The sequence below is a fragment of the Olea europaea genome, chromosome 12 (assembly GCF_002742605.1).
Source record: "Olea europaea var. sylvestris chromosome 12, O_europaea_v1, whole genome shotgun sequence".
In the NCBI taxonomy this organism is placed as follows: Eukaryota; Viridiplantae; Streptophyta; class Magnoliopsida; order Lamiales; family Oleaceae; genus Olea; species Olea europaea.
This window is the reverse complement of record NC_036248.1, coordinates 27554565-27568075: the sequence shown is the minus strand read 5'-3', so window position 1 is coordinate 27568075 and position 13511 is coordinate 27554565. Positions and strand designations below refer to the sequence as shown.

Genomic DNA, 13511 nt, shown 5'->3' with positions numbered 1-13511 from the left:
TGAGAATTAAGCCACTTAATTATTTGAAATTGTAGAAATTTGTGTAAAATATTATGAAATATTATACGATCAATTTAGATGAAAATGTGCGTCATTTCATATAAAAAATCGTGACTTTTGCTATAATTATTTTTCATTGAGTATGTCTCTTTATAGAGATTAATACAAGAGGTGTGTCTTTTTATATGATTGTGTCTTTTGAGAACACAACTTTTCAATCAATGGTTAAAATGAAACTATCATGTGAAATGTCACAAATGTGATAAGTTGCAATGCTTAGCCCTCTTTATTGTGGAATTTGACTTCAATCATGAAACCAATTAAGTTGTTATATGTTTTGAAAGCAATGTTGATCCATGTGATGGCCTTGATTTAATTTAGATGATCAAAACTAATTAGATTGAAATACATTATATGCAAGTTAACGACCACTACTTTGAAAGCACATAGACTTTCACGAAGCACTCGATACGGATATTATGAAATGAACTATAAAAGAGTTAATGAACTCTAAGTTCAAGCATAACCTAAGAATGAGGGGGGTTAAACTTAATGCTTGTAAATTTGAAATTGAAAGTTCAAAACTTGTGGATGCAACATTACTAGATTGTATATGTATTCCTAATTGAGGAATTGTAGGGGTAACTGAGTTTAACAGTTATGTTTATTTCTATCTTATAATTACAGAACGATATCTATGAAGGTGGAAAGATAGAAAACCCTTATATTAATTAAAAGAATGATATATACTAAGTCTAAAGTGGATGGAATGTGTTGTAAAGTCGATTATGGTGTTTGTTTAGACATGCAAGAACAATTGGAATGTATGAAGAATATTCATAAAGTTTAAATGCATGGTAATGTTTCAATGATGATATTGAATACTTATGGTTCTGAAATTCACTAGTAAAAGTGATTGACTAGTGTAGTGTTTGATAAAAATCCTCTAACCGTGTTTGGAAATTGATAAAGCTAATGAGGCATATAACATCATGAAATGATTTCTTGGTGGCGACAATTTGTATCTATCAAATGAATCGATCATTGGCTAGCAATAATTAACAAGATACTAAGTCACGTGTAATGGTAGGTCTAGACTTATAAGTTATAGACATAATACCATTAAACAGATGATCTCAGTAGTGTAAACTCGTGGTACCTTTAAGAGATTTACCGAGCAAAATAAGTATACTGCATATCGAAAGGAATGAGATTGAAGCCTACTACGTTAGAGTCCTTGTAATGATAACCCTACCTTGTTGACTGGAGATCCCAAGATTTTGGTTCAAAGGGACAACTAAGTTATGAGAATCCATGAAGCACTAAGGAAAATAATTTCCTAATTCATTCCTATGATATTAAAGCGCTTTCTGCAAAGTTGTAAGAGGTTAAGATTATCTTTTAATGATTCATATATCTTGATTAAGTCAAGTGGAGTAGGGCATAATACTCTTAATAGGAGGTCACCTATGTGAGTATGAAGTGGGGCCGCTTCAATGAGAATTATTCAAGACTTAAATTCTCTAAACTTTCGTAGAACCAAGGAGGGTTCAGGGTCAAAATAAACCAAGTCATAACAACCACGAACTGTTTAGGGAAGGCATTGTGTGAGTATCGTTGTCTTGGCTTATACTAAAGGCTGAATGGTTCGAGACATCACGTTCACCAATTAGTCGAGTAAGTCCGGTGATATTTCACTAAGGAAGATTCAAAGTCAGAAGTTACCATCCCTAATGCAGAGCTTTTCCACTCTCTCTACTGGTGTCTACATAGATACTTGCTTTAATTTTCATTCATGTGGGGAATTGTTCGAATTTTGCTGAAAATTTTGCATTATTTGGTGAATGAAAAATTAAGCCAAATTTAAATTACTTAAATACGTGAATTATTGGAAAAGTGCGTAGAATATTATAAAATATTCTAGAAATTATTTAGCTGAAAATGTATCTTTCTATATGAAAGATTATGATTTTTAGCATTATCATTTTTCAAGAGACGCGTCTCTTTAAATATAGAGACTAATTCCAATAGTTATGTCTCTTTCATAGATTGTATCTTTTGAGACAAACATTTTCAACATATATATATATATATATATATATTGACCCCATATGTTTGGATTTAATGATTTAGGAATTTCAATTCATTCCATAATTCCATATTATTCATTTTATATCAAGTTACTTAAAATACTTTGTAAAAATGATTATGTCTTGCATCAAAGTCATGTTTATGGTAGAGAGAGAATTATGTTCGAGTTCGTTGGTCGAAGTCATTTGGAGTACTCCTATGGCTTAACGTGATCGTTATATCTTGGGAGATGATTGCTGAAAAATCGTTAGCACCGATGCGAGGTAAATTCATCTTAAGGACCAAGTGTCAAACACTTGTCTCGATCAAAAATTCATCACTTGTATCTTTTTTCCTTCATTTTCTGATTTCTCTTAATTATGGTTTGATTTCAGAAACTAATTAACATTATTTACATATTTATTCTGCGAGGTTTGATTCAAACAATAACTTGCTTTCGTTCAAGAATCGAAAGAGATGAATCCATATTCATGCATTCGAATTCAGTAACTATTATTGTTTTGCTTTTCAAATTCTATTTTAGTAAGTCGAAATTACTTTTCGATTTCACGCAAATAAACGATATGATTTTGTGAATATAATATGCACATAATCGGTGTATTGTCCAACAAGGATTACAATATAGTCCCGTTCAGTAGCAGTCGGCTCGGTGTTCAGTATACAAATTATGAGCCTGATGGTTGGAAATGCAAGTGTGGGTCCACCTTCTATTCTCCCTAAGAGCAAAACAAATTACTTCCTGCATTTTGTATCGCATTGCTTCTTATGAAACCTTTGGTCCCATTTGGTAGGTATCGTTGTACACGCCTGCTCAAAGTTGTGGGCTAAGATGGCCCAAATTTGGGTTCGTTAGCCAAAACATTTTAGTCAATTTTACATTATTTTAACTTTTTGAAATAGATAATATATTGGTAAATAATAGCATATGATGCATGAAGTTGTCGTCCAATACTGCGATACTTCTTGGACTATCAACAAGCTAAGTGTCATTGGCCCACTTTTTGTTGTATATATTTAAAATTGAGTTCCTATTTGGTTTTTAATTTTTTTCCTCAAATTTATTTTGAGCTACACATTTTATGAAACTTACAATTTTTATCAACTTTTTCAATCAAAATCTATTAAGAATCTAATTTTTAATTAAACCCAATAGAGGCTAAAGAAATTTGAAGAGATACTTTATGATAAAACTTGTAAAAGCGTAGATGTAATGAATGAAATTTTTAAATAATCTAAATTAACGTGTTTATCTTACTTTTTAAATAATACATGTCTATATGTTCGTGTCGTTCTTGTCTACATTGGTGCAACTTACATAATCATACGCTCAAAAAGAGATAGGGCCATGATACGATGGTCCAATTTGATCCATCTGTAAAAGTAAAAAATAATACTATTTGTGGTCGCTCAATAACGCAATCATCATACGTGACATACACGTGGCGATTAATAATTTGATATATTAATGTGATAATTTTTTATTATGTATATCACGTAAGATGACAATGATAGTGAATAACTATAAATAGCATTGCTCAAAAGTGAAACCAAATAGTGACAAGCTCAAAAATAAATAAATGAACTCCGTGAGAGATGCACGTGAGTTGTGACTATTGGATGGATTCGTTCAGTCCAAATTCGCAAAGATGGGGACTTTATAGGTCAGAAACAAATGAACAGGGACCCAATTGCTGTATTTCGTAAAGAACGGGACTTCATCAGAGATTTCCTGAATAATTATCAGAGGCTTGTTTTGGTACACAAATTCCCCCTTCTAAAGTCTGAAGCAACTGAAAAAGCTTCATTCTATTTCACATTTCACACAATTACCGACGAACAAAAATTCTCTCTGCAAATCAATTCGTATCAATCAATGGCTACCTTCCTCAGTCGCGTACTTTTCTCTCTCTATAGTATCTGTATTTTCTGCATCTAATTTTTCATTACTGTATTCAGCATTCATAGTTTTTACAGGATCTGACATTTTCTCGCGTTTCAATTCCATATTACTTAAAGATCTGAATTGTCTCAAGCTATCCATTTCGATCTGTTTATGAATTTTTCAATTTTATGAAGGATTATAAGCTTTTATTGAAATCCTTGTGCATGATTGGAATCTCATTACGGCACTCTAAATCATTTTATGAGATTTGGATTGAGAAAAGATCTTTGTTGATTAGTTCGGTAGTTTGATTGGTGTTTATAATCCATGGTTGATTGAATTATGTAGATGTATGAAATATCACAAGCTATTGATTTAGCTCATTATTCGCATAGAAGTGTTATGTATGTGCGTATGTGTGTAAAATTTATCGGAATCTTATTGTGACAATGTAGATTATGATATCTGATCTAAATTGAGAAGGAATTATGTTGTGTAGGAGGTTTGCCCAACTGTAAAGAACATACTTTTGTTGGATTCCGAAGGAAAGAGAGTTGCAGTTAAGTACTTTTCTGATGACTGGCCAACAAACAGTGCGAAGCTAGCATTTGAGAAGTCGGTCTTTACCAAAACTCAAAAGACAAATGCTCGAACTGAATGTATATATGATGCTCAGCTCATAGTTATTTTGTCTTTAGAGTTTAAACTGCAGTGATTTGAATGTGTAGGAAGTATTAATTGGTGGTTCTGAACTTGATCCACAATCTTCTCATTCCAGTTTCCCATAGCCCCATGATATTCACTATTCGTGCACATCACTTTCTAGAGGGTGTTTGAGCTCCATTTTCATGAAAAAATGAATTTAAGAATAGTAGATTGATAGAAATGTGGTTGAAAAATAAGGAAAAGTTTTTGATTTACGTGTAATATTGTTTTAATGAAGAATGTATAGTTAAAAAGAAGAGAGAGAAAATTGTATTTTGAAAAAAATGAGAATCAAACAGGCCAATAATGTCCACGGTGTATGGAATTGCATGTGTCCATTAGAATATGAAATGTTGAGTTCTGTGTTGACTAGTTGTAGGTTAATTCCAGATCATTAACAAGAACAAATAGCCTTTAATTCACCTTGTAATTGGAACATACCACAAAGTGAGAGAGAAATCTTTTCCACTCATCTTGTGATTCACTAAGATCACGTTCAATGAGTGTGGAATAAAGTTGCACTTCTCTACTAGTTGTGTTCAGAGTGATGTTTTGACATTGATCTGTTGAGTGCAGCTGAGATAACAATGCTGGAGAACAACATTATTGTCTATAGGTTTGTTCAGGACTTGCACTTCTTCGTGACTGGGGGTGATGATGAAAATGAACTGATCCTAGCTACTGTGCTACAGGGCTTCTTTGATGCAGTTACCCTTATCCTCAGGTATTGTAGCTTACTACTTTGGGTTATGGATGCAGTGATGCATTAAATTATTCTCTGACTGAGAGACTGATTTTTTAATGAAGTGCGTTCATGTCTTAGGAACAATGTTGAACAAAGGGAGGCACTTGAGAACTTGGATCTGATTCTTTTATGTCTTGATGAGATTGTTGATGGAGGGTATGATATGCATTTTATCTATTCAGATTGATTATGTTTTTCTGTGGCTTCTGATCCCTGATCAACACTATATTAGCTTTGCGATAATGCACCTGTAGTCAACCCCTCACTCACTCTCTCTCTCTCATGAATAAAAGTAGTGCTTCATATTCATTGACAGCTAAAGTAATTTGTCATTTGAAAATTGTAATTTGTGTGCATATGATCACTGGCTTGGCAAAAAAAGTTAGCGCTGATGTGCTAGAGTTTCACACATAATACTAAGCCCCTGTTTGATTTCCATTTTTGGGATAAAATGCATTATGAAATAATGATTTTTTGGAAAATGTGTGGTTAGAAAGTAAGGAAAAGTTTTTCAAATACGTGTATAATTATTTTATAGAAGAATGTGTGGTTGAAAATGAATTTTAAAAAAATGCATTCTTGAAAAAATGGGAATCAAACAGGGGACAAATTTAAAAGTATGGTCATATTATGTTTGCTATACTGATGTCATGTACATTTCGGCAAATTTTATATGCTGTACTTATAGCCTACTTGTATTGTCTTGCGAAACATTTTGTTTTATCTTTCATCTATTATCATTTAAGAAGAGTTTCTTTTTTCCCCTTTAATCCTCATTCCTCAGCCAGCAATTTTTGCTTGTCTTGCATGGATCTTTTTCCTGTTTGCCTCGGTGCTTTCTAAGATCTATTCTACAGTTATTAAATTATAAGTGCTTATGATATTCATATATATTTGATTGTAAAAGCTTCTGATCAGTGGTATAAGAGTAAATAGATTGCATTCTCCTCTTTGATGAAGCTGCATGTAGCTCTAGACAATTCAACCTTTTGCATTTGCTTTACAGTTGCTCATGACACTAGTACAATATTTATGGCATAGAATTCATAGATTTTGATATACATCTAGTAAATATCACTCCATTATGAATTTTGCTTACCTTATTTTTGTTTTTACCTGAAGTGCTTCTTTACTTGTACTGAGGAGAAATTCGTCTAGTTGTAGATAAAAAACAATTTCACATGGCTTCCAAATATCTGTAAATTTCTATAGCTCATCAAATTCTTCAAGTTCTAAAAGGAAAGGAAAACCTTCAACTCTCTCTCATGAAGAAATATTTGCGTATCATATTTGTTCAATTTACTTTTTGGATTACTAAAATTCCTTCTTTTTATGACAGTACCTTTATATGGATTTCTCTTCAACCTGAAATGTTTTTATTTATTTATTTCTGTAGGATTCTGGCATCTATTTTTCTGAATTTCCGTTCTCACGTATTTTCTACCTCATCCAAGAAGATAACATTTATGTATTTTATTTTTTCTGATAGGATGATTCTTGAAACTGATGGTAGCATCATCGCTGGAAAAGCAGCCACCAGTAGTAACATGGATGATGGGGCTTCATTGTCTGAGCAGGTAAATGTAAAATGGCTATGACCAATTGTTTTGGCATAAGAAAATAATGTTAAGACGAGTATGTAGGAATTGTGTTCTTGTGTGGGAGTGATTATTTTGTATAGTTATTTTTTGGAGAAGGTTTGAATAAAAAGTATGAAAATGTGAGAAATGATATATATAATTTTTTTGGAAGAATGTGGATTGAAAATGAGTGTGCGGGAAAGATGATTTTCGAACAAGGGCACTTACAAGAAAACATAATGGAGTGATTGATAAGTGGTTCGTTATGGTAATTGATGAACACAACAGGGCGAAGTAGAAAATTTCGAGGGAGAGAGAAGAAGAGGGATAAAGAGTGGTGTTTGGCTATGCCTACTAAGTGAAGTTAGCCTTTATTTGGTTTATGTTTACAAATACTCCAGCCACTTTTTATCCATCCATTTTGAGGGACCAACAAGTACTTATCACTTATCCACTACTTGTTTCTATCTATTTATAATTAGACCTTTTATAAACAACCCCCAAACATACTCAAGTAGCTTTTTGTCTCCAAGCATTTTCTTGCTTTCAAGTAAAAGAAAGAAGTTACTTTTTTTAGTCATTAACTCTTTTTCTAAAAATGGAAAAGAGGCTTCAGAATTTAACACCAATCTCTAAAAGCTTACATGAAATATGCAAATCCAAGTAGTTAATCAATAGAGTAAACCTTAACCAACTTGATTAGAATAAGGAAATGAAAGAAATACATTTTAGCAGACATGTGATTTTGTATAAAACAGAATGCAATCCATAGCAAATGAAATCATAATATATATCTCAGTTTGCCAATATTAAGATGAGTCCACTGGTTATGTGAGTTATAAATACTATCAAAGAATTATCTCACAAATTGTTTGACCACCAAAAGTAAGAACAGATTTTCTGCAGCAAATAACATTGTGGACACTCTTAGAGAATCTCTTAGGGTCTGTCTGACTGCAAGCATGGAACTTGTATAGATATTGTCATTTAAATGTGTTTGATTAGCTTAATTTTCAATGTAGAAAATATTGTACATTTCCATCTTTTGAGAAAAACATGATCACATGATCAACTTTCGGAAAATATTTTCCATGAAAGTAAATGTAAACACCCCAAAAGGAGGAACTTGAGTGGAAAAATGACATTTTCCACGGAAAATAAAGCCAATCGAACAAACCATTAGAAGAAGTTGTTCTGCCTCTTCATAGACATTTTATACTAAGCCCCTGTTTGACAACCATTAAAAATAGTTCTTTTTTTTTTCTTTTTTTTTTTTGAGGGTCCTTTTTTTTTGTTTTTTTTTTCTTTTTTTTTTTTTTTTTTTTTTTATAAATTCAATTTATAATTCAAAATATTTGTCCACACGGTGTATTGGTTAACAATGCCAGATATATCTCCTCCGGGTTTTGGGCATTTTATGTTTTGTTCTGTCTGCAGCTTGTTACTGAGTTTTAGATGGGCAATTTCTGGTCGTGCTTCAAAGTTAATTTAGAGACTATTATTTGAGAAAAATAAGCAAATGAAGGGCTCGTTGGGCACGGTTCTACTTCTGCTTCTTATAGAAGGGTTTCTTGAGAAAGTCATCTTAGACTAGTTTCGTCTAAAAGCTCTGTTGCCAATTAAAGCGCTTGAAGAAAATTGTCCAACATGTCCAGAAGCATTTTCTTTTTTTAAACAACTTATGACTTTCGAAAGTCTTTCCAAATGGATCCTGATTTTTAAGCTGTTTGACATGCTTTACTGCCCAAGTATAGAAGTTGTAGATGATATCTGATCAAAATGAGATATAGTCCATATTTGGCTTCTATTTTTTAAAATTTATTTTTCTCCAAATTTATTTTCAACTAAATATTCTCTCGAAACGTGAAATTGATATATAAATTAATCAAAAGCAGCTATGAGAAGTGTGGATGTTGAATTGAAACTTCACCTCCATGTATGTGTATTAACTAGTGTAGTTGTGTTTAAAAGAGTAACTTATATTAGAATAAGACTAAATGGCCAGGGTTAAACATAGTGCCAAATCGAGGGGTGCCAAATATTAACTAGTGTATTAGTTGTGTTAAAAAGAGTAACTTATATTAGAATAAAACTAAATGGCCAGAGTTAAAGTCAAGGCCAAATCCAAGGACGTCAAAAGCAGCTATGAAAAGTATGGCGTCCCTAGATTTGGCCTGGCTTTAACCTTGGCCAAACAGCATGGTTTGTTATATTACACATAAAATTTGTTGGCATGATGCAATAATAGGGATAGGTAGGCCTATGACATGACTTGTGCCGTCTAAGCTTCCGTTTGGTCCCCATTAATTTTCATTCTATTACATTTCATTTTTCTCTTTTCTATTTTCAACCACATAATTTTTCATAAAATAATATTACATGTAAATCGAAAAATTTTCCTTCTTTTTCAACCACTCATTTTTCAAAAAAACATTATTCTACCCACGTAATTTTTCCACCCATTAGTATGGACAGTTTGACGCAAGTTGATATGATATAAATCAGTGAAAATTAATTTTCCTTTTGGACGAAGAATACCATAATGGTATCTAATCTAAACATATAACTACTTGAGTTAATATAAAAACTGTTGGCTAAGATTCTTTCCTCTATTTCAGTATTATCTTAGCAGTTTTTATTTATTTGAATATCCTATTTATTTTTGGTGATTAATCACATTCTTCTAAGTGATTAACAAATATTTTTGTTACAGGCCGTTTGGGTTTTATTTCATTCAATTTTTCCATTGTCATTTTTCCTTTTTGTTCTATTCGCTGACTGTGAAGCCCACCCTTTGAATCTCCTTCCAAGTGTAGATTCCTTTAAAAACAAATCTAGATAAAAATTTATCATTCCAATACCTCCACTTCTTAGATTCGGCCAGCACACTATTTTATATTAAGGTGAATCGTATTAAGAGGAATTAATTAAAATAAAAATAGAGGGACGTCTAATCCTCTCTTAACCCTCATTCTATGTGTAAAATTATTTGATTGAGTTCAAATAGTCCAACTTCACAGGATTAATCTTATCAAAACAAATACATTTTCATATCATTACTTATCTCGTATATAAAAATATACATAAAGAAAAATATATCCTAAAAAATGTAACGACGATTGGGTTTAAAAGGGTTTCTTTTTCATTGATACGAATCCACGTAGAAATTGAAACTACGAAACCCACACAAAATTGATTTCAAACCCAAGAAAGCCAAAAAATCAAAGTTCTGAATTTGACCCACAAATATTGAACCAAGCAACTGTTGAGAAAATTGGATGATTTGTATGTAAATATGTATCATAATAAACATAAATATTAACATATATGTTTCAACTATAATCATAACAACAAGAATTCAATAATAATATAAATATAAAATATAAGTAAAGAAGAGTTAGAAAGAAAGCAAGCATTGGGAATCACATCAAGGATGCTGTCCTAAACTCGTGTTGACTCATTTTCATGCGAGATCTTTTGACACCACACGACTCCAAGATAAAATTCATGTGACTCTCCTTCTATAGGCACAATCATAAAGAGATAAGTGAACGAATCTCTGATCAAATTGCCAAAAGTATAATAATATAGTATGAATTGTAGAAAATGTTTTCCTTCCAAGTTATTTTTTATTCTAGTTCACATGTTCACATTTTCAATGAGATATAAGCACCTTTTATAGGTAAAATCAACCCTCACAATTAAGTCATTAAAATAAAGGTCATAACATGAGTTATGATGTTTTAATTGTGTTAAAAGTGATTATTAAGTAAATAAAAACAAAAAATTACATAGGTTAAATGTTGAAAGTGAAAACTTAATTTTAAGTTACAACAGCAACCAACAATCGCCAACAATATGTTGATCTTTTGATCACAAGATTTAAAAGTTTCACCTGTAAAGTTTGAACACTACAAGAATCAAATTTTGATAAGTTCAGTGAATTGCTCAATGAAGAACAAAGGAATCGAAAGCAAAATTGTCTCTGAATTAATCTCTCAGTAATGTCTAAGTTTTTTTTACAATGAAAATAATGAAATGTATTTATACTAAACCCTAAAAATCTAGTTAAAACGGAAAAGAAAACCAAAAGATTACAAAGATACCAAAAATAAGAGTTTTAATTAAAATAAACTATCTTGTGAAAATTGAAAAAATCCGTCGCAGTTTTACTCTATGTGGTCGCATAGAGTACCCTCAATTTCCCAACAATGTTTCTGCATAGGTGCATGCGACCGCATGCATAATTGAGCTATGCGATCGCATAATAAGTTTTCCAACGTCTTTGTTTGTTGCTCGAATTATGTTGTTCCAACGTGATTTTTCTATCAAGCCCAACACAAAACTTATTCTTTGGCATGTTAACGTCAACCTTTTGAACTCCATGGCTTGAACACTTGATTGCGTGGCTTGGATCACATTATTACCTCCTTCTTCGAAAGGATTCAATGTTGAATTTGTTATATGAAGATTCAAATTGTAGCAAATTATCTTCAATCATTGCATTAACATGAAATGATCCATCTCCTCTAGGATGAAACATTGACCTTCTTTGCAATCGAACACGTCCTCTGTTGCCTATGAGTCCCAATCACCTGGTTTTAGGGCCGGTCCTGATAATTGTGAAGCCCTAGGTGACTTATTATTATGAAGCCCTTAACTTATATTTATTTATTTATTTATTTTGGCGTAGAGCAATATTTAAAATTTAAATAACATAACATATTTTATAACAACTTTTGAGACAAAGTTGTCCATATATCACATACTAACCAGTACCCCTTTATGCAAAATCTACTAAATACACTATAATTTATTTGTCTTATAGTAACATAATGACACTATATATAGCGAAATAAATTATTGCTTAGTTCTTTGATTTTGAATCATCTCTACTAATATGATCACTCTTCTTTCCATTTCCATTTGTTATTTTAGAGTAAATGTTTCAAGTCAAGATGTAAGACTAAATTTAAATTTGTTAGCTCATAAAAAATGACTACAAACTTTTAGTTTTCAAAAATACATGGTGTTTTTGTTCCTTTTTCTCAGTTTTCATTAATTTGAAATCTGAATTCTGATCAATTCATTTGGCTATAAATGGTAAATTAGTGAGAAGGTTGTTCACAAGGCATCAGCATCATTCTTTGCCTTTTTCAAAACCATTTATGTAGAATAATTAACAATGCTTCAGAGATTCTTTACCCCTTTCAACTTACTTTTTGCAGGAAATTTTTTTTCATACTTTTATATTGCTTTTTAAGGCACTAGGCCATTACCTTGTTGGTTTTGGTCTAGGGTCGGCCCTGCCTGGTTTGAATAATTATGCCTTTTTTCTTCTCCCATGTCATCATTGAATGCTCATCCTTCAATGTTTATCAAATTCTTCACTTGCATCTAATCAATTGGATATTTAATGGGTGGTATCTCATCAATCAAGTCTATCTATAATAAAGAGATATCCAAATTGAGGAGGGAATTGTTAGCCCTCACCAAAGCACTCTCCATCTCACTCTTCTTTATATAGGAGCTCACTTTGGATTTTTTCTCTTCTCAGAAAACTCTATTTCTTTTCTCTCTTGTGGCCCTACCCTTTCCATCTCACAATTTTCTCTCTTACTCTCCTTTTGTATCTCATTGCTTTTCTTTTCCTCCTCACCTCTCAACTTTAGTTGGTCCTCGTACACCTGTTGTGGTGTTAAGAGTACAAGAGTAACATGTCTCCCATCTTTTACAAAGTTATACCTATTCTTGAATCATCGTGCTTCACCTTCCTATCATACTACACGGCCTACCCAACAAAACTTGCCCAACGTTCATAAGAACTATGTCAAATGGTATTCCATTGTAATTTATAAGGTTTAGAATGTCTTGTTGTAGTAAATCCTAATTTCTCAACAAGTGTGGTACTAGCAATATTAGTACAACTACCTTCATCAATAATCAAACTACAACTACCTCCATCAATATGATCTTTGTGGCAAACATCCAATGAACAATTATGATAATGTGAATACTTTCGAATTTCAAATTTGTTACTTTCATTCAATCGTGCTACCCCGCAAACACCATTTGCAAATTTTCTCAACACAAACTACTACATATGTACTCTTATTTGATTTAGTGACCTTAAATTCAAAAAAAAAAGTTTCTTACAACAAGCATTTGTAGTGATGCTTGGAGATCCTTCTTGTCGTGAAATATTTGGTTAACGTGCACATCATCGACATCAGGAATCTTAACTGATGTTCCACAAGGATTCGGACAAGCAACAACTTGTGAAATGCCAATAATATCATCTACCAATGTAAAAGGTGTACTATGAATAACGTTATCTTCATTTATCACATGAGAATCATCTATGTAGTTGCCATGCACTACTTCCACCCCCATCCCAATTATTATCACTTGTAAAGTTTGCACAATCGTTTTCACAAATTTGATTAAATGGAGACAACGATCGCATATGATTGCCATTGGACTTATCTTTTTGCATATTCAATTCATC

General features: G+C 32.1%; 1 protein-coding gene across 1 annotated transcript; it reads left to right on the top strand.

Moving 5' to 3' along the window:
- The first annotated feature begins 3864 nt into the window (after positions 1–3864).
- On the top strand, positions 3865–7036 carry LOC111406257 (coatomer subunit zeta-1-like). The gene is made up of 5 exons (XM_023035569.1): positions 3865–3985; positions 4473–4632; positions 5255–5402; positions 5502–5579; positions 6913–7036. The coding sequence occupies exons 1-5, from the start codon at positions 3965–3967 to the stop codon at positions 7019–7021; spliced, it is 516 nt and encodes a 171-aa protein (XP_022891337.1). The 5' UTR covers positions 3865–3964; the 3' UTR covers positions 7022–7036.
- Positions 7037–13511: the final 6475 nt, after the last annotated feature.